This window comes from Papaver somniferum, chromosome 9 (assembly GCF_003573695.1).
Source record: "Papaver somniferum cultivar HN1 chromosome 9, ASM357369v1, whole genome shotgun sequence".
Classification (NCBI taxonomy): Eukaryota; Viridiplantae; Streptophyta; class Magnoliopsida; order Ranunculales; family Papaveraceae; genus Papaver; species Papaver somniferum.
Window position 1 is genome coordinate 80,817,831 of NC_039366.1, and position 22,140 is coordinate 80,839,970.

Sequence of the window (22,140 nt, forward strand, 5' to 3'; positions counted from 1 at the left end):
ACTTTTTGAGCGCCGAACGGTTCAGCGTTTCAATCTCGCTGATAGTTGGACTGCGAGCACCTGCTAGGTGAGAGAACTATCAACTATCACTGTTAACTTTTTTCCAACACTTTTTTTTGATTTGCAACATTTTTTGGCCAATCTAGCATTCCAATCTAGCCTACAGGGGTTAGCCTATTTAACTCAGAATTAGCCCATAAGGGTAGAATCATTTAACTCATAATTAGCATTTATGTTTGAAAGTAGGGTATATGCAACGTGTCAAGAAAAGAAGGAAATGGATGTAGGGTAAAGTGTACAACTCCTGGAATAGAGATGATCTGCACCGTTTCTTCATAAAACAGTATAAATGCAAGGTCTGGGTAGTTCTTTTCTCTCATCTCACTCTCTGTGTCTAAACCTCGTTCTCATACACTGATAATTCAAAAAAGAAAAGAAAGAATGTCGGTCTCAAATCTTCTTTTCTTATTATCAGTCTTCACATTCTTCAGTGTTCAAGCATTTTCAGCTCAGTTTCTTGATGGTAACTCTTCAAACTCTGTTAGTTTCTGTACTTCCAATCTCAGTTACAGTGTCCTTGTCTGCAATTTGTAGTGTACTTGTAATATTTAGTTGGACTATTCCATAATGCTGTTTCTATTGAACTGGATTTTGTTTACATTTCAGTCCTGTTTTTAGTGATTTGCTCTGTTTTAGCGAGTTTTGGGTTTTGCATAAGCTAGTAAAGATCTCTCCTTTGTTTTGATCTCCAGGATATGAGTTACTTCCTTCCTTTCCTTTTAACATTTTGGTGCTGCTTTCATTTTCCTTTTAATTTTTTTTTGTCTCTCAAGGACACAGTGCAATTGAGTTCATTTATCTACTAGTCCTAGATGTTATAGAATGCGCTTCTTTAGATTTGATGTATTCAAAAGTTTATAACCTTGATTTTTCGAATTGATTTATGGTTTTCAGTAGAAATAGTGTAGATTTAATGATTTTCTAGGTTGCTTATATGAACTCTTTAGTTTTATTTGTTTAGGTCAAATGCTCATTGTGTATTTCTTTGAATAATCTTCAGGATTTCTACCAAATGGCAACTTTGAAGAACAGCCAAAACCAATCAACATTAAGAAAACAGTACTCAAAGGGAAATTCGCACTACCCAAATGGGAAATCAATGGGACAGTTGAGTACATCCATGGTGGACCACAACCCGGTGGAATGTATTTTGCAGTAGCCCATGGTGTTCATGCTGTAAGACTTGGAAATGATGCTTCAATTTCCCAAACAATTCCAGTTAAGAAAGGGTCTCTTTACGCCCTTACATTCGGCGCTTCAAGAACTTGTGCTCAAGAGGAAGTTTTAAGAGTATCAGTTCCTCCTGCCCGAGGAGATTTGCCTCTACAAACACTATACAGCAGTGATGGAGGTGACACTTATGCTTGGGGTTTTAGGGCTACTTCTAATTCTGCCAAGGTGATCTTCCATAATCCAGGTGTTCAAGAGGATCCTGCTTGTGGTCCACTTTTGGATGCAGTTGCCATCAAAGAACTCTTCCCCCCTATGCCCACCAGAGGTAAATTACTTCACTTAACTATAGACTATGCTTGCATTTTTAAAAGTTTTCAAAATGTTTTAGAGTCAAATATTTTGTATGAACAACTGCAGTTAGGATCGACGGCTAAGAGATATGTCTCACTAGCTTAACATATAGATTTGTATAGGTTGCTTAAACGCCTATAAGCTACAACTGACATCGTTAGCACTTAGCACCAAATGGAAGAAAATTTGAGGTTTCAAGCTTATGAAATCAGTACACTTTTCGTGTAGCTCTTCCTTGTGACCTTTTCGTATTATCTGAACAATATGAAGTGGCTTAAGGCTATGGAGTAGGGGATGATTTGAACACCCCTGGATCTGACTAGGGCAAATCATGGCAAAAGAACATCTGTTTTTTAACTAACTAAAACTTGATCCCAGACTTTGTTTGATACAATATGGCTCTCTTGCTATCCATATATTGGTGAAGTTGGATATATGTCTGCAACTGTTCAGATATCAAGGATCTGCAGTTACGAGAACTAATATTTGTGGTAGTAACACATGTTCTATAGATTTTTCACATTTCCATCTCGAGATGTAGCCATCGGTCTGATTTATTTACCTCTTAGTAGCTTTGTCCGAAGAAATTACTGAATAACTGTTTTCACACATTTTCTTTCATTTCCAAACCTGACAGTCACTGCATTACCGCTACTTACATTATGAAGAACATAGTGAAAGAGAACAAATTGGAAAAGAAAGCTAACTCTACCCTGACATATTAACAAGTACCTCATATATTCTTGAAAATTTTATAAAGGGAGCACAGCACTTGTGTGGCAGTGTTCTAATATGATAAAGTTACTTTAATGCATTTTTGCCACTTTTTAAGATACACATATCAGTGTATTAATAAGGCTCAACTTTTATTGCAGTTAACATGGTTAAGAATGGTGGTTTCGAGGAGGGACCTCATCGTTTCAAGAACTCCACTAATGGTGTTCTCCTCCCACCCAAGCAAGAAGATGCTGCATCTCCTCTTCCTGGTTGGATAATCGAATCACTAAAAGCTGTTAAGTTCATAGATTCTCTGCACTTCAAGGTCCCTTCAGGTTTTGCAGCAGTTGAACTGGTTGCAGGGAGAGAAAGCGCCATTGCTCAAATTCTAAGAACAATTCCAGGCAAATCGTACCAGCTTAGTTTCACAATTGGAGATGCTAAAAATGGGTGTCATGGATCCATGGTAGTAGAAGCATTTGCAGCAAAAGACAAATTCAAAATTCCGTTCGAGTCTACTGGCAAGGGAGGATTTAAAACTGCTACTTTCAAGTTCAAAGCCACGGCAGCAAGAACAAGATTAACTTTTTACAGTTCATTTTATCACACTAGGATAGATGATTTTGGATCTCTCTGTGGTCCTGTTGTTGATGAAGTTAAGGTATTACCTCTCCGTGTTTAGAATCAAAATCCTATACAGCGAGTCAAGTGGATATTGATGTTTTGGCAATGGCCATTTCGATTCGGTATTTGTAAAGTTGCCGCCTGTTGCATGTGAGTCTAGTTAGGTGTTCTAAAAATACTTAAGTGTTGTTTTGTGTTACGACTATCATTATCACTATTTAGTCGCCATCAGTGCCCAAAACAATTTATGTTCTATCTTGTATTTAAGAAAGAAAAAGAAATGAATCAATGATTATGCTCAAATTCCACTTGGGATTAATATTTTTACTTGAGTACGAGATTTCATCTCTTTTCTTGTTAACATATTTTATTGATCTCTATTGTGTATTGGTCATCTTTTAGACATCCCTTAGATCTGTTTTAGACGCAGAAGAACCAACTGCTGGAGAATGAGATGGCGAGAAAGAGTCGGTGCTGGAGGATAAAGAAGTATTGGAGAAGCTCGAAGTAGAATTTGATGGAGCTGGTGCTACAGGACCAGGAGATGGAGGTAAAACAGAAGGTGTGACTAATGGCAAAACAAACCAAGTAGGTAAAAGAGATGTGGTTTCTGGAGGAGCACAAGGATTGGTAATAGAAAAAGGGAAAGAAGACTCATCAAAAAGAACATGTCGAGAGATAAAGACACGTTTACTATTCAAATCAAAACACTTATAACCCTTGTGTTGGTCAGAGTAACCAATGAAAACACACGGTTTCGTTTTGTACTCCATTTTGTTTTTGTTGTATGGTACCAGATGAGGGTAACATAAACAACCAAAAACACAAAAAAAATTGTAGTTAGGCTGCTGATTATACAACTTAAAAAATGGTGAATAACCACCCAGAACAGGAGTGGGCATACGATTAATGAGGTAAACTGCTGTTGCAAAAGCCTCTGGCCAATAAGGCTTAGGCATATGGCTGTGATGAAGAAGAGCCATGCCCGTTTCAACTATGTGACGAATTTTGCGCTCAGACACACCATTTTGCTGTGGAGTGTGAGGGCAACAAAATTGATGTAAAACACCATGAGAAGCAAAAAAGTCACGCAAAGCATGAGAAATATATTCTCCACCACCATCACTCTGAAAATTTTTCAGAGTTGTTGAAAAACGATTCTCAGTTTGAGCCTTAAAAATCTTAACACAGTTGAAAACTTGCGTTTTATTATGCAAAAAATATATCCATGTATATTTGGAAAAATCATCCACAATAAGAAGAAAATATCGAAATCCAGAATTAGAGATAACTGGAGAAGGACCCCATAAGTCACTATGAACCTTAAAAAGTATACTATCACTCACTGAATTTGATAAAGAAAAAGGGAGCCTATGATGCTTAGCACAAGCACAACTATTACATAAAGTGTGATGTATTATTGAAGGTACTGAAACTAACTTCTGAGAAGCTAAGCTGGAGAGACTTCGATTGTGTAGATGACCAAGACGCATATGCCACAACTGAGAAGAGGAAAGGGTTGCAACATGACTGTGAGCAGCAACTGAAGGAGAAGGTGTGTTAGAAGTGATAGGACGAATGGAGTACATACCACCATTACTGGGTCCGCTGAGTAGGAGTTTCCTCGTTTGTCGATCCTTAATAGAAAAACTGAATCGATCAAAACACACAGAAACATTATAATCTCGAGTTAACTGTGAAACATAAATAAGATTTTTTGCAATCAACGGCACATGGAAAACTCGATTCAATAGATGGAACTATGTGGTGTTGTGATTAAAGCATTGCCAGTAGAGTAATGGGCAGAAGATTACCATTACCAACCATAACATGTTTGGAACCAGAGTATGCAGTCAACGCAGTAAGCAGGTTGGGATCAGCCGTCATGTGATTTGTAGCACTCGTATCATCATACCAATGTTGATCAAAAGGCGTAGCTTGGAGTTGCATTGCAACAAACGAATGAGGAAGATCACGAGCCTGAAAAGAGTGATTGAATCTGTTGGAGCATGTCAAAGCCGTATGACTTCTGGAATCACAAATCTGACAAGGTGGTGGTTTGCTGCCAGGAAAGCTTGATGGAGGAGCACCAAGGATGGATTGAGTTTGTCGTGTAGACTGGTTTCCAAAGGAGTAAAAGTGAGTACCACGTCCACGACCACCATTGCCACGCATCCACCACGATTACCACGAAAAGAACCATTGTTACCTCCACGACCTCCTCTGTAGGAGGTATTTCCACGTCCTTAGTTGTTGTAAAACCGAGAGGATGAGAAGTTTGAGGAAGAAGGAGAAGAAGAGAAAGTGGAACCATAGAAAGCTGTTGAAGGAATAGGATCTGGTGTGGGTTGATTATATTGAGTAAGACGAATTTCATGATTGAGAAGCAACAGCTTCAACTCAGAGAAGGAAGGAAGAGAAGAACGAGTTTCAATTGCAGTTGAAAAAGCTTGATAATCAGGCCCTAAACCTCGAACGGTATTGAGCACAAGTTCAACATCGCTTAAGGGATAAGATGAGGTTAAAAGAGAGTCTCTAATGGAAGTTATTTTGGCAAGGTATGCAGAGATGGAAAGATTTTCTCTTTGAAGTGTTTGCAGCTGGTGACGAAGTTGAATAGAACGAGCAACAGTTGGAGCTGCATAAGTATTGGCTAAGTATTTCCAGAGTTCACGAGCATAGGTAAAATCAGGGATATCAACAAAAACTGATTGAGTTAGGGTAGCTTGAAGCCAGCTAAGGAGATACGTATCAATTTGAAACCAGGAAGCATAATCAGGGTTTGGAAGAGGTTCTTCAGCAGATGAACCAGGAAGAAAAAGAGACGGAGAATTAACGTCAGGATCCACATGACTATAGATATCATGGGAGCATAGGATTGGAAGTACTTGACGACGCCATTGAATGTAATTGGTTTCATCAAGTTTTAAGGAGATGTAAGAATTTTTAAGCTTGAGAGGAGAAGTGGTTGTAGACACAGAAGAAGATATGACTGAAGAAGTAGTAGATGAATCTGTAGACATGGTTGTTAGAGAATTGCTTGGTTGAACCCACTAGCGTTGGTATGTCAAGCTAGTTGTCAAATTTAGTTTCCAAAACGCATTCTTGATTTAGTATACTAAATATAGTTTCGGACTAGATTAGGTCTAAGAAGAGATATTCTTGAAGGATGAAGACTGAAGATTACAAGAAGACATCAACAAGGACTTCATCAACAAAGGTATGTGGTGATAGATTTCATTTGAATTATTGTTCAATTCTACCTTTCTAATCTATCGAAACAAATGCTCACTCTATGGAACAATTCCTATGACGGTTAATATACATTTATGTATATATACTTGAGGTTATTTGAGCCACGACTTTTGTGACAATAACCTTTATCCTTGGAAAGGTTCTCATGTTATAGTGAATGGGCTTACGAATTCAACGAGCCAAGAATCACTCAATTCCGAGTTATAACGATAAAGTTATGAGTGATTTATTAAAGTAACAATTATAAGTGTTGTTGTAATTGTTACAGTTCGTTAGTAGGAAACAATCCATGGATTGTTTGTAACGGTTCACGGACTCAGGCCCAATTACGTGACTAGAAGTCCTTTTTAGTCAAATTGGTGATGTTTCCTTATCTAGGCAAGTTGGCTATTAATCCAAACATATTTGATTTCCATATTAAAGTGTTTGTGATTCCTTCCTAAGTTAAAATGTGATTTATTCACATAAATACAATATTTGTTTTGTAGTGATAAAGGTGAGAATAAAGAAAGAGGAAGAGTTTCTTATTGCTCATTAGTTAGGGTTACATGGAACAATGTCCTTTATATACATGTAGAAGGAAGACCCTAGATATCTCGATGGACCGCACATCTATGGGCCGTAAGCCCTACAACACTCCCCCTTGTGCGGTCCAATAGAACTTCATAAGCAGTGCTTCAAATTTAGTGCTTCGAATGTAGTTCTTCAAATGTCTTCCTCTCCTTGATGACTTTTTCCGAAATCGTTTGCCTCATTAAAACTTTGATAAGGAAAAACCCAGTGGAATAAAATCTTGGGACAACTCTTCAGATGCAGTACTTCACATGTTGTCTTGTATTTTACATGTAGTTCATCACATGCAATACGATCCTCAAAGATCGACGAGTCTAAGTTAATTGCCTCGTTAAAACTTCGTCAGGAAAAACCCAGAGGGACAAAACCTGAACTAAAGAAAAAGAGTACAATATTAAGTAAAGTTAGAACATAGTTGGATGTGTATACGTTGCCTCATTAAAAACTTGAGAAGGAAAACCCAGTGGGAAAAAACCTTGACGAAGGGAAAAGAGTACAACGTGGAAGATGCAAGTAAAGGTGATCTGTTGCAGATGATCAATTTGCTTTGTTGAAGTTGAGTAGTTGCTTTACAACTCCTAAGGCAGAAAATCCTCGTGGGAAAGACAATAGCCTTAGCTGGGAAATTACATTCCCGGTGTTTGTTGTTGTCTCATTGAAAACCTTACCGGGTAACAAAACCTTGTGGGGAAAGTAACCCCGGTGAAGGAAAATAGTTCAACACACCATTAGATGCTCCCCCTGATGTCAGACAATTTTCGTTAGTTTAATGCAGTCAAAAGGAGTTTCTCACACTTTACTTTGGTGACTTGAGCGTTTATAAAACCATGTTGTTGATTCTGGAAGTTACGTTGCATAACAGACTATCGCATTTCATTTCTTTGATTCAGATATTTTCAGTAATATCAACACGATATTTATGTCTTCAATGTTCAACATACTTGATGTTTTAGTGTTGTGTCGCTAAAAACCTTGTCGAGTAACAAAACCCTTTGGGAAAAACTATTATCGATCGAAGGGAAAAAGAGTACAATACAACTTCAATTTCGAAGTAAAATATGTCGACATCATATCCTTGGATCCTCCCCCTGATGTCGGCATCTCCCCCTGATTACTTTCAGAGTTGTTACAGACAGTTCCTTTAGTCATGTATTTTTCGAAACTGAATATTGGTAATGACTTAGAAAATAATCTACCATATCTCCCTCTGATTACTTTCGTTAGAGAAGAGATTATTGTTCCTTCATAATCAACAACTTTTGGATTGCACTTTCATTAGCGTTCCTTTTAATGTCTTTGTAAGGATAAAACAAACTTATGTCAATGGTTAATTTTAAGTACATGATTACATTCACTATACCATTCCAGTGACGTTGCATTGGCGCGGAGCTATATCTAGCTAACAAATTCCTTGAGGATGTAAAATTTAATCGAGTACATTATTATAGTAAGTACAACAATGCGTCTATTGTACTTACATATGGGAATTTCATTTCCCAACACATCTTCGTCATATTCTTTTGGACGAAATGGTTACTTACTTACATTTGAACCTCGACTAATCATGGGAGTGCTATCAGGATGCATGTCTTTGTTAAATTTCCTGACAACTTTAGACATATGCAAACTGGTGGAATAATATATCACAAGCTCAGTATTCGATCTAGCTTTCCCTAGATTTTTTTTTTCATCTCAAATTCAGATTTAAATAGCTTTTAAGGTCTCTTATTACATCAAGAGTACACATCATGTCTGTACCATCAATATGCAAGGAAAAATAACTTACTTGTTTATCCCCTCCAAATCAAATAGTCACTTAGACGGGTATACCATATCCGCCTGATTGCTTGAATCTATAAGTGAGCGTTCTATCTAACTGTAAACGCACTCTGTGGTTTAGAGTCATTTGATTTGGGCAACAAAAGTCTATCAAGTACTTTTGTAAATATCTTCTGTCTCTTGATTCTTTCAGAGATACGTAACAACCACATACATATGCTGCATTTCAAGTCGTTTTGAAATTACCAAGCTAACTAAATATCGGAACTCTATAACGTTCATTACAAGAGAACAATTCCAGGGCTTTGTGAGAAACGTCGCGCCACAAGGCGAGTCTTTGTACTTTAAGACTACTTTATTCTCATTACGCTTTATGACAATTAATTATGTATGTCCATTAGGCTTTACACTTGGTTGGTTAGTGATAGACACATTTTTGTGTCTACTTTGTCCTCAATGTCTGTATTGTTGGAACTCTATTTTTGTACTAATATTGTGTTTTTATGTATTTTTAGGAAATAAACATTTTTGGAAAATTCGGCTCGAAAAGTTGATTTTGGCACCCGGAGGACAAGTGTTATTCGGACTCTCACTTTTGGATAAGGGGGTAACCTAATTACTAAGAGGCACCCCCAGGTCACCCCCAAGGCATCTGCTATTCGCAACCCAGTTCAGGATAGGGGGCATATCATCTTCAACCTTTTTGAATTTCAAATTTTGGAGGGAAAAATGGTAACAAAATTAGGGTTGAAGATTTGAAGGTGTTCCAGTGAGATTCAATGGCCCAAATTAAATGGGTTTTTTCTAATTGACCTAACAGAGCTGGTATGGGTGTTGGATTCGGTCAAAATTGGTTAGATAACCGGTGGGAATCAAATCAAGGAAAATATTCTAAAATAGGAAAAATATTTTATTCTTGGAATTCTTGGATGGAAGAGACGTGCATGGGTTGGTTCTATTGGCTGGAAACAATCCCTACAGCTCAGGGATGACGCGTGAGAATAGATAAAACAGGGAACAATCCGTAACAAATCAGAGAATTAAAGAAAAAATATTTCGGAATATTTTCTTTAATGGCCGGATATTCTTGGAATTATTACGAGGATTTGAGTGACCTGTTGTGTATAAATAGGTCCCTAATGTCGAGAAGGAGGGGCTAGAAAGTTTAGGGAGAGTTTGGAAGAGAATAGAGACGTAAAATCGAAGAACTAAGCGCTGTGAAGAATAAGTTCCTGCTGCTGCTGGAACTGAAGAACACGAAGAACATTGGACGAGGCAGGAAAGTCGTTAAAAACTGTCGCTTTATTGCGACACTTTTCCACTCCTTTCCGCGACTGAGTCATTGTACCAACAACACTATCTCTGTGTCGTTGATCTGGACGCCTTCTGTGGGTCGCAGAATCCTGTTTTATACTATTTACTTCTCTTTCTCTTCATTGGAAAACACTTTTGAGCATCAATGAAATCTTTTGAGAGTTTTTCATCATGAGTAGCTAAACCCAATCCCATGGGTGACAGAGGAAGTCATTCTCACAATAATTATGTGGTAATCTCTATTTTATTAATTTATGCAATATTTTTATATGATTAATTGCATTGATAAAAATTGATTTAAATGGTTTTTATTAATCAACTGTGTTTTCCCTTGATAATGCATGCTTAGTTTTAGACTCTTGATGCATTATACTTGTGATTAACAGTTGATATTTTGGAAAATATGCTTTTGGCAATATTTAGAATCAACCCAATTATTTAAATTGCATAATAAAAAAATATTAGATTACATAAGTTTTGATTGAATGGTGGAATCTTAACCCCTATTTCTCCCTAAAATTTTACATCACTTTGCTATTTTCCTAAATTCTATTTAAATCTAGAAATTTTGTTACCTCCACAAATCTGAAAAGAACCCACTTTTACCACTATCTCTACAACCATTTGAAAATACATCAATTTTTGGCGCCGCCGACGCGGATTTGTGCTTAGGTAGAATTTTTAGGTTTTTATTATTTTTTATTATTTTCATTTGTTCCTCTTTACGTTTATTTGTTTGTGTTTTTGATTTGCAGGTTTGAAGATTGGACACTATGGATTTGGAACAAAGCTCAAAGCTAAAAGAAAAGAAAAAAAGAAGACAAATAATTTTTTAGGATTTAGTTTTATTATTATTTTTTTTAATTTTTAATTTTTTAGAATTGTATTAGGAATTTTTTGTAATATTTTTGCACTTTACTTTGGACTTTGGACATTTGGACAATTTTTTTTTTTTAAACCCTATAGAAGGGTACCCTTAAATACAAACTGTTTGCAGAGAAGGACGGTGATTACGATATCACCTCGGCCCCTCGGGTTAGTACACAACATATGAGTTGTGGACCGAGTCGACGACAACGGTTCATCCCCCGTCTGGAACGGGAGGTAAGTTTGTCGAAACACTCGTGAATCCCCTGTCAGCGAGTTACTGTATTCCTTCGTTTGCATATATGCTGAGGAACTGAAAACGGCTGCTTTAAATTCCTAGTAAAGGGCAAGGACTGGCCATACAAGATAAGGGTTCGGATTTCATCACCGTTCTCTTCTTGCCCGCATTAGGAAAACGAAACCAAACGCGAACCTAAGCTTTAAAATTTGGAATAGAACGAGACCTATAGGGTAACGAGCTTAGTAGGAAAGTCGTTCGAAAAATATTGGTTACTCTTTTAGCATACTTCGAAGTTCATGATGGTCTCTGTGAGTTGAATGCGTGACTGCTCCGCCTTGTGATAGCGGTGAGGCCTTGGGTATCAAAGCTCCACTGAGCTTCCCTCGCCTCAATTCAACTTACTTTGACTCGGATTGACTCCAGAGGGGTTTGCTTAAATTGTAACGAATTCCCTTTCGAAGGATTAGAAGCTGGTCTAGAAACAATCTAAGTGGAGCCATCATGCTTTTTGTTTGCTAGAATTCAGTAGGTTTGCTGTGGTGGAGTCAGCCTTGTTTGTGTTTGCATAGAACTTCCCTTCCCTTTTAGGGCTTTTCTTTTTCTAGTGTATGCCCGAGGTAGAACGGGCTTGGAAAAGAAACACTCTAGGTCGTCTGATTAGTGATAAACCTAGTAGTTCTTCTTGTGAAGGCGGGGAGCTCGAAGACTCTTCTTTAGAGAGCCCCGTTTTTGGAAACTTCAGTTTTGAGAATCTGCGTCTTTGTGAAGAAAGTTCTCCTAGTCCTTTGGTAGTGCAAGAAATGGCAACTTTAAAAGCTTTATTGAACCCAACTAGGACCTCTCGTCCGTCTTGTATCAAGTTAGCTGAAACCGAGGCAAATTATGAACTCAAACCTGGGACTTTACAGATGCTCCCAACCTTTTTAGGAAAAGATAATGAGAACCCCTATTTTCATGTTAGGGAATTTGAGGAAGTATGTAGTACTCTGAAAATTAAAAACCTTAGTGATGATGCACTGAAACTTAGGTTATTCCCCTTTTCCTTAAAAGATAAAGCCAAATCTTGGATATATAGTTTGGATTATGAGTCAATTGAAACCTATGAACAACTTACATCTGCCTTTATACATAAGTTTTTCCCAAGGCACAAAACATCGTCTATTAGGACACAAATTTGTACTTTTGCTCAACAAGAGGGAGAATCTTTATATAGGTATTTAGAAAGGTTCAATGACTTAATTTCTCAATGTCCTCATCATGGTTTAGATAAGGTTAGGTTAGTTCAGATCCTCTATGAGGGTTTAGATTATTCAACAACGACCATGGTTGAGTCCTTATGCACAGGTGGGTTTGAGACTAAAACTGTTGATGAGGCGATGACATTTTTGAATGAAATCGCCAATAAGACCCAACAATGGGAAAATAATAGGGAACCCCAGAAAACAATTCTTCTAAGTAGAGGAAATGTCAATAGGGTAGAAGGATCCTATGAGTCAGATGCTAAAATAGCAGCCATAGCCAAAAGGTTAGAAGCGTTGGAATTAGGTCATTCTAGTGGTACTAGTGGTAGAATAGAGCCGTTTTGGGAAGACCATATTGTTGAATAGCAAGCCAATGCTCTTTATAACAACATTAGATTCGATAACCGTCAGAAGTTTGACCCTTATTCAGAAACCTATAACCCTGGCTGGAGAAACCATCCAAACTTTTCTTGGTCTAAGGGCCAGAATCAAGGTCTGTCTAGTAACTCTCAAGCTCCCTCAGGTTTTGGCTATCCTAAGAATCCTTCAGTCCCGGCACAGTTTCAGAACCCTTCGGATAAGAAGATTATGAGTTTAGAAGAGTCTCTTGCTTTGTTAACTCGTAACACTATGCAGTTTCAGCAATCTGTTGCTCAAGGTATAGAAGAAAATAAGAGAATAGGTCAGGCTAACTCTCAGGCTATTTCCGAGTTGAAACCCAGGTTAGTCATATAAATGAGTCTTTAAGAGAAAGAGGTAAGTTTCCTAGTCAAACTCAACCAAACCCTAGAGGAATTAATGAAATAGGTGAAAGATCATCCGATCATGTAAATGCAATTAAAACCCTTAGGAGCGGTAGAGAGATAGACAACAAGGTTTCCATGCCTAATAGTGAACATGATGTAGTTCACCCTTCTGAGCTAGAGAATGAGAAAACTGATAGAGTCTCCAAAGAGACCAATGAGGGTCCTGATGAGCCCGGCTTTTTTCCCAGTGCCCCGTTCCCCCAGCTGCTAGTTCCGACTAAGAGGGAGTCCAACTTTAATGATATATTTGAGGTTTTTAAGCAGGTTAATATCAACCTTCCATTATTAGATGCAATTAGGCAGATTCCCTCTTATGACAAGTTCCTTAAGGACTTGTGTACGCGAAAGCGTAAGCTCAATGTCCAGAAGAAAGCCTTCATAGCTAGTCATGTGAGTTCTATTATTCAGAATACCACTACTCCTAAGTATAAAGACCCAGGGTCCCCTACCACTGCTTGTACAATAGGTAAGTACCGTGTTGAGAAAGCGTTGCTTGACTTAGGAGCCAGTGTGAACTTACTGCCATACCATGTGTACCTTAAGCTAGGACTTGGTGAGATGAAACCTACACAGATGACACTTCAGTTAGATGATAGGTCCGTTAAAATTCCTCGTGGTGTGATCGAGGATGTTCTCATAGAGGTCGAAAAGTTTATATATCCGGTGGATTTTTTTATCCTAGATACCCAACCTGTCCCTGACCCAGAGAACCAAATACCAGTGATTTTAGGTCGCCCGTTTTTAGCTACATCCAATGCGATCATTAACTGTCGAAATGGTATTATGAATTTGTCTTTTGGTAATATGACTATTGAGCTGAACATTTTTAATATTAGTAAGCTACCCTCTGAACTAGATGACTCGAATATAGAAGAGGTGAACATGATAGGAACATTAGTCGAGGAGTCATTACCAAACACTTTGTTAGAAGACCCATTAGAGAAATGCCTAGATCACTTTGGGATTGATTTTGATGATGATAAGGTGATTAATGAGGTGAATGCTTTGTTAGATTCAACCCCTTTGTTAGATACTAGTAATGGATGAAAACCTAAGTTCGAACCACTACCATTTTCTAAGTCTACCCTAGTTCCTTCTTTAGAAGAGACTCCTAAGTTGGACCTAAAACCATTGCCTGATACCCTGAAGTATGTGTTTTTAGGCCCGTCTGAGACTTTACCTGTGATTGTTTCTTCCGACTTGGATAGAGATCAGGAAAGTAGGCTAGTAACCGTCCTTCAAAACAACAAGGAAGCTTTAGGGTGGACCATAGCAGACATTAAGGGTATAAGTCCTACTGTTTGTATGCATCAGATCTATTTAGAGGAAGACACCAAACCTTCTAGGTAGATGCAACGTCGACTAAACCCCAATATGAAAGAAGTAGTTCGAACTGAGGTTCTTAAGCTATTAGATGCAGGCATTATCTACCCTATTTCAGACAGTAAGTGGGTCAGCCCCGTTCAGGTTGTTCCCAAGAAATCTGGTATTATTGTAGTCCAGAATGATAACAATGAGTTAATCCCGACCCGAGTGACCACGGGTTGGCGTGTTTGTATTGACTATAGGAAATTGAACAAGGTCACTATGAAGGACCACTTTCCCCTTCCCTTCATCGACCAGATGCTAGAGAGATTAGCTGGACATAGTCACTACTGCTTTTTAGATGGCCAGAAGACCAGGAGAAAACCACTTTTACTTGTCCCTTTGGTACCTTTGCGTATAGACGCATGCCTTTCAGGCTATGTAATGCCCCTGCGACTTTGCATGATGAACATATTTTCTGACATGGTAGAACGGTTCTTAGAGGTCTTTATGGATGATTTTTCAGTATTTGGTTCATCTTTCAATGTGTGCTTGCATCATTTGTCATTAGTTTTGACTAGGTGTAAGGAAAAGAATTTAGTGCTTAATTGGGAGAAATGTCACTTTATGGTTCGTTCAGGAATTGTTCTAGGGCATATTGTATCTTTAAAGGGTATAGAGGTAGATAGAGCCAAAGTTGACCTTATTAAAACTTTACCGGTCCCAAAAACCGTAAGAGATATTAGGTCATTCTTAGGGCATGCTGGTTTTTATCGTCGTTTCATTAAGGATTTTAGCTTGATGTCTAGACCTCTTTGCAATTTGCTTGCAAAAGATGTTAAGTTTGTCTTTGATGATGCTTGTTTAGAGGCTTTTGAGAAGCTTAAGTCATTACTCACTACCACCCCCATAGTCCAGGCACCCAACTGGAACCTACCCTTTGAGATCATGTGTGATGCTTCAGATTATGCTATTGGTGTTGTGCTAGGTCAGCGAGAAAACAAATTACTTCATGTGATTTACTATGCTAGCAAAATTCTGAATGATGCCCAGTTGAACTATACCACTACCGAGAAGGAACTGTTAGCCATTATGTTTGCCTTAGACAAGTTTAGACCCTATCTCTTAGGTTCTAAGATCATCATATATACTGATCATGCTGCTTTAAAATATCTTTTGTCTAAGAAGGATACTAAACCTAGATTGATTAGGTGGATTCTGTTGTTGCAAGAGTTTTCTCCAGACATTAGAGACAAAAAGGGTGCGAAAATGTTGTAGCAGATCACTTGTCTAGGCTAGTTGTTAGTTCCCCAGATGATTCCCTTCCTATAAGGGATAGCTTTCCTGATGAACAATTGTTCTTTGTTACCCAATTACCTTGGTATGCGAATATAGTGAACTATCTTGTTACTGGTCAAATGCCCCAACATTGGGGTAAACAAGATCGTTCTAGATTTTTAGCTGAGGTTAAGCACTTCTTTTGGGATGATCCTTATTTGTTTAAGTATTGTCCAGACCAGATTATTAGGAGATGTATACCTGAGAGTGACCAGTCCAGTATTATTTTCTTTTGTCATGATCATGCTTGTGGGGGTCACTTTAGTGCTAAGAAAACTGCTGCTAAGATATTGCAGTGTGGATTCTATTGGCCTTCGTTATTTAAAGACTCCCACAGTTACTGCGTTACTTGTGAACGATGCCAGAAATTAGGAACCATTTCCCGTAGGAACATGATGCCCTTGAACCCTATTTTAATTGTTGAGGTCTTTGATGTGTGGGGTATTGACTTTATGGGTCTGTTTCCTAATTCTTTTGGTAACCTATACATCCTTGTCGCCGTAGACTATGTCTCTAAGTGGATTGAGGCGGTTGCGTGTAAAACCAATGACCATAGGGTTGTGATTAAGTTCTTGAAAAATAATATACTTACACGTTTTGGTACACAACGAGCTATAATTAGTGATGGAGGGTCGCACTTTTGTAATGGGCCTTTTAAGCTTTTGATGAATAAATATGGTATTACACATAAGATAGCTACCCCGTATCATCCACAAACTAGTGGTCAGGTAGAGGTTTCCAATAGGGAGATAAAACGTATATTAGAGAAAACAGTTAATCCTAATCGGAAAGACTGGTCGTCTAGGCTTACTGATGCCTTATGGGCTTACCGTACTGCGTTTAAGATCCCCATTGGAATGTCGCCTTATCGGCTTGTTTATGGCAAGGCATGTCACTTACCTGTTGAGTTAGAACATAGAGCTTATTGGGATGTTAAGCAGCTAAATTTTTCACTTGACGAGGCAGGAGCCCATAGGAAACCCAGCTCAATGAGTTGGACGAGATTCGTATAGATGCTTACGATAGTGCGAAGGAGTATAAGAACAAAATGAAACTGTGCATGATAGAAACATTTCACGGAAGTCATTTTCTCCAGGTCAAAAAGTTCTTCTGTATGGTACCCGCTTGCATCTTTTCCCTGGGAAGTTACGTTCTCGGTGGACGGGTCCTTTTATTGTTCGCACTGTTTTTCCTCATGGAGCTGTTGAGATCGAGACACCGGAAGGTAGTAGTTCTTCGAAGGTTAACGGTCAGAGATTGAAACCCTTTTTAGAGCCCTTTCCTACAGGTGATGTTGAGGAGGTCCCTCTGGAGGACCCTGTTTACCCTTGATTGACCATCGAGGCAGTTGTATGTTGTATATTAGTTTTTGATTTTCTTCACCCAGGTACTATATTTCCAACTTCTCCTCGTGTTATTTTACTTTTGGTACTTCTCTTTAATTAGAAACATTGAGGACAATGTTAGATTTAAGTTTGGGGGTGGGGAAGAAACTTTTTGTTAGCTTTTAGTTGCAATAAATAAACTCCAGAGCCTAGAAATTTATGCGTATTCAGGATGGCACTAACTAATCTAAGTGGATGGAAGCATCTTGGTTGTAGGAGTTGAGGAACCAATCTGATTAGATGGAAACATCTATAGAGTCTATTCATAAAAGCACAGAGCTCAGGTGTTATAAATAACATGATAGTTGCACCATATCTCGTTGAGTCCTTTTCATTTCATTTCTTTTTTTTTTTTTTTTTCATTTTAAACTATGTTTCTCTAAGTGATTAGGTGGAGCACATGATTCAAGTTGTTACCAATGCTAGGGTGAATTAGAGTGACTGAGTTACTAAAAAAAAGAAAAAAAAAAGTGACCGGACCAGTTAGACCAATCAGAATAAATATTAACACTTGGATAGCAATATGCGTGTGTTCTTCCTGTTTCCGTCGCCTAAGCAAGCGTGGAATGCAGGACCCGTGGGAACTATCGTGTAATCTGCTGACAAGAAGCATGCGCTTGGATCAAAAATATTTATTCATGCCGTTAAGTTTAAAAAAAAATGGTTATTGTTCTGTGTAGTCAACTGCTGGTTCCCTTGTATTTGCCAGTTTTTTGATCTAGATTTAAGTTATTGACCACTGGTTCCCTTGTATATGCCAGTTGTATTGATATTAGTCAGACCGGTATCTCAATCCATTAGGATAGGTTCATTCTGGCAGTGGCCTTCAGACAGATATGTGAAACATCGATCATTTGGTTAACATCAAAACCATCTACATTTTTCTATTTCCATCTCCTTTTTCTGTCCATATGATTAGTTTGACTCCGAATATGATGTCCATAGTGCAACCATCTGAGTAGAGCTCTGTCACTTTATATGAATTTTAGTGTGCTTGAGTGCAAACTCGTGTACAACAATTGGAATTTCGCATCAGGGTACTTCCTCCTATAGTCAATGATTGTATGCCAACCAAGGAGATTCTTTAGTGCCTTCCAAGGTTCGTTGTAGATAGCTAGGGTCTGGAGTAAAGGTTTTGTGGGTACACCTCTGGTAAACCCTCCGGAGACAACACTCCGCCACTAGGGCCACCTAGTGGTTTAACGGCTTACGGCATGTGCTAAGTGTAGTCATTTTATTTTAGATTAGATTTGCTCGAGGACTAGCAAATAATAGGTTTGGGGGTATTTGATAGACAAATTTTTGTGTCTACTTTGTCCTCAATGTCTGTATTGTTGGAACTCTATTTTTGTACTAATATTGTATTTTTAGGAAATAAACATTTTTGGAAAATTCGGCTCGAAAAGTTGATTTTGGCACCCGGAGGACAAGTGTTATTCGGACTCTCACTTTTGGATAAGGGGTAACCTAATTACTAAGGGGCACCCCCAGGTCACCCCAAGGCATCTGCTATTCGCACCCCAGTTCAGGATAGGGGGCATATCATCTTCAACCTTTTTGAATTTCAAATTTTGGAGGGAAAAATGGTAACAAAATTAGGGTTGAAGATTTGAAGGTGTTCCAGTGAGATTCAATGGCCCAAATTAAATGGTTTTTTTCTAATTGACCTAACAGAGCTGGTATGGGTGTTGGATTCGGTCAAAATTGGTTAGATAACCGGTGGGAATCAAATCAAGGAAAATATTCTAAAATAGGAAAAATATTTTATTCTTGGAATTCTTGGATGGAAGAGACGTGCATGGGTTGATTCTATTGGCTGGAAACAATCCCTACAGCTCGGGGATGACGCGTGAGAAGAGATAAAACATGGAACAATCCGTAACAAATCAGAGAATTAAAGAAAAAATATTTCGGAATATTTTCTTTAATGGTCGGATATTCTTAGAATTATTACGAGGATTTGAGTGACCTGTTGTGTATAAATAGGTCCCTAATGTCGAGAAGGAGGGGCTAGAAAGTTTAGGGAGAGTTTGGAAGAGAATAGAGATGTAAAATCGAAGAACTAGGCGCTGTGAAGAAGAAGTTCTTGTTGCTGCTGGAACTGAAGAACACGAAGAACATTGGACGAGGCAGGAAAGTCGTTAAAAACTGTCGCTTTATTGCGACACTTTTCCACTCCTTTCCGCGACTGAGTCATTGTACCAACAACACTATCTCTGTGTCGTTGATTCTGGACGCCTTCTGTGGGTCGCATAATCCTGTTTTATACTATTTACTTCTCTTTCTCTTCATTGTAAAACACTTTTGAGCATCAATGAAATCTTTTGAGAGTTTTTTCATCATGAGTAGCTAAACCCAATCCCAGGGGTGACAGAGGAAGCCATTCTCACAATAATTATGTGGTAATCTCTATTTTATTAATTTATGCAATATTTTTACATGATTAATTGCATTGATAAAAATTGATTTAAATGGTTTTTATTAATCAACTGTGTTTTCCCTTGATAATGCATGCTTAGTTTTAGACTCTTTATGCATTATACTTGTGATTAACAGTTGATATTTTGGAAAATATGCTTTTGGCAATATTTAGAATCAACCCAATTATTTAAATTGTATAATAAAAAAATATTAGATCACATAAGTTTTGATTGAATGGTGGAATCTTAACCCCTATTTCTCCCTAAAATTTTACATCACTTTGCTATTTTCCTAAATTCTATTTAAATCTAGAAATTTTGTTACCTCCACAAATCTGAAAAGAACCCACTTTTACCACTATCTCTACAACCATTTGAAAATACATCAGTTAGCACTACCACATCAAATACCCGTATATTTGCCAAAGAACTAAGTTCTACCTGGATTGTGTAGGCCAAATATGCTATTTATTTGAAATTAATCAAAATAAAGCATGGTTCGATCTCATTGTGCTATACTTCTGGAGCAACTATTTATGGATTATATCATCACTTTGCACGCATGATCCTTTCATTGACTCATGTGCATTCTCATAATCCGTCAGGATTTAATTGTTCTCTAGAATCATTTAAAACTTTGGAGCGTCCTCCAGTATTGATTCATGGACATATAGTCAGAGACAATAATATGAGGTGATTTAATTAATGATACAAATTAGGTTGTGCCTTACTCATCTACTTCCTTTCTAGGTGAGCATTGATCGAACATGGTGGTCTCTCCATCTTCCTTTATGGATCCACGACCTCAACTACACTTCCACCAAGTGTAGTTGCAACACCTTAGTCTATGGTGTACCCCATACTGAGGATTTCTAACCTTGCAGGAAATTTGCAGCCGGTATGTGTGATCTTGTCACTTTAGCGACATCAGTGTACATTCTGAAAATTTATTATTCTTTTTCACTTCACATTTACATTTGTGGAGTACAATAATCAATATGAGACACAGTGGAAACACACCACGACAATTCATGTCGTTCCCTTAGAAAATACTTTTTCTTATCTCTCCCTAACGACAGGAAGACTGTCTCATTAAAGTGATAACCTGAAAATCTAGCAGTAAGAGACCTCCTGGCAAAGGTTTTAAGATGCGGATAATTGTTGAGAGTAAATATCCAACAAAATTACTTAATCATTTTTGTGACCCATCATAGTACGATGTGGACTCATAATGGCACATATATAGTGCAACCAAAAATGTGTAAGAACACAAATGTCAGGCTTAAATTCAGTTACCAACAGCTACGCAGAAAAGGTTGACTAATATTGGTTCTAAAACGAATTAAGTAAAGATGCGCGTAATATTACATATCCCCAAAGCAATAAAAGGTAGGTTGGTACGCATAACCTATTCCTTATACACCATCTGTAACCTTTGATGGTAGCCTCTGCGAGACCATTGGGTATAAGATGCTCTATATTGATCCTATTAAACATGCAATATTCATCAAGTCCTTTTGATGTAAATTATTTAGCATTAACAAGGGTGGTTAGTTTGCATTGTGTAATATGTGTTAGGAGTTTTCAAGCGCAAATTTCTTGGGAACTATAACTAGTCCAAAATGTCAAAACATTCACCAGATCCATCAGTCACTTTAATGGTCCGCATTCTGCATGAATATTTTTCTAAATTTCACCTTGTTTTCTTTGTAATATGGAATTTTTACCATTTGCATCTTAGGATGGTCTCGATCCTGTTTTACTGAAGACTTTTTTAAAAATGAGTGATGCTCTTTCTTACCTAGAAGCATAATGGGAAGGGGGGTTGTGCATCTTAGTACTTTAGAGAACACTTATTGAGAGATATACCATTACTTCACATTCTGTCAATCTTTTTCCCATTGTCTTATCCACTCAAACACAGTGATGTACGTATGATTCCTTTCAAAATGAAACATCATGTCACAACCAAAGTTCCTTTATGGTTATGTCAAAGCCTAAATGAGTCAATTCCCAACATTTCATCGTCGGAGTCAATATGGATTTAATAATCCAAATACTATAGTGATATACATTTCACTAGATTGACTCATTAGTTTCTCTAAGAAATATTTCCTTCCAAATATATTAGAAACTATAAAATATGCAATCAATTACATTCCCATCATTGTGAGGTTCCACATGATATTCATTTGCATGGGTTACTTTGGAATTTAACAAGGTGCGATTATCTGTCGGTACATGTAGAGATTTTCTGACGTCTTTGTTCTACCTTGAAACCAATTTTGAGCAATGCTGCGCTCGATGATCCAATCCTCGTAGTCACATTATAAGGAAATAGTTCAAAAACTAGTTTAAATTCCTTAAGCTAGTGGAAGAAAAACAACTATCAGTTAGACACTTGGGTCTTGAGAGTTTTAATAAGTGGTGTGGCCTTATTACGTAATAAAAGTGGGATTCAACTCAAGTACTTTAGAGTGAATATATATTACGTGTCACCAAATATATCTCAAGTGATTTAGAGAATTTATGTCTCATGTTTTCGTTCCATAAGTGCAGACATTGGATCTCGTTCAACTTAATAAGATAGTCGATTGGCCCGACAAAGTTCTTGTTGCCATTAAAGTTGATGTGAAAATTGGTTTCCACTATGATACACACATTACATTGTATATACCAATACCTATGACC

At 37.8% G+C, this 22,140-nt stretch overlaps 2 protein-coding genes across 2 annotated transcripts; one reads left to right on the forward strand and one right to left on the reverse strand.

Moving 5' to 3' along the window:
* The first annotated feature begins 366 nt into the window (after nucleotides 1–366).
* On the forward strand, nucleotides 367–3,248 carry LOC113310617. The gene is made up of 3 exons (XM_026559340.1): nucleotides 367–523; nucleotides 1,061–1,558; nucleotides 2,460–3,248. The coding sequence occupies exons 1-3, from the start codon at nucleotides 442–444 to the stop codon at nucleotides 2,981–2,983; spliced, it is 1,104 nt and encodes a 367-aa protein (XP_026415125.1). The 5' UTR covers nucleotides 367–441; the 3' UTR covers nucleotides 2,984–3,248.
* Nucleotides 3,249–5,171: 1,923 nt separating this feature from the next.
* LOC113312194 lies at nucleotides 5,172–5,948 on the reverse strand. Its single transcript, XM_026560949.1, has one exon. It carries the CDS (start codon nucleotides 5,946–5,948, stop codon nucleotides 5,172–5,174), a length of 777 nt encoding a protein of 258 aa, XP_026416734.1.
* Between the last annotated feature and the right edge of the window lie 16,192 nt (nucleotides 5,949–22,140).

Coding starts and splice junctions, on each gene's coding strand:
- LOC113310617 (XM_026559340.1), top strand. CDS start 442: ATGTCGGTCTCAAATCTTCTTTTCTTATTATCAGTCTTCACATTCTTC. Junction 524..1,060: donor TTCAGCTCAGTTTCTTGATG/GTAACTCTTCAA, acceptor AATAATCTTCAG/GATTTCTACCAAATGGCAAC. Junction 1,559..2,459: donor CCCCCCTATGCCCACCAGAG/GTAAATTACTTC, acceptor CTTTTATTGCAG/TTAACATGGTTAAGAATGGT.
- LOC113312194 (XM_026560949.1), bottom strand. CDS start 5,948: ATGTCTACAGATTCATCTACTACTTCTTCAGTCATATCTTCTTCTGTG.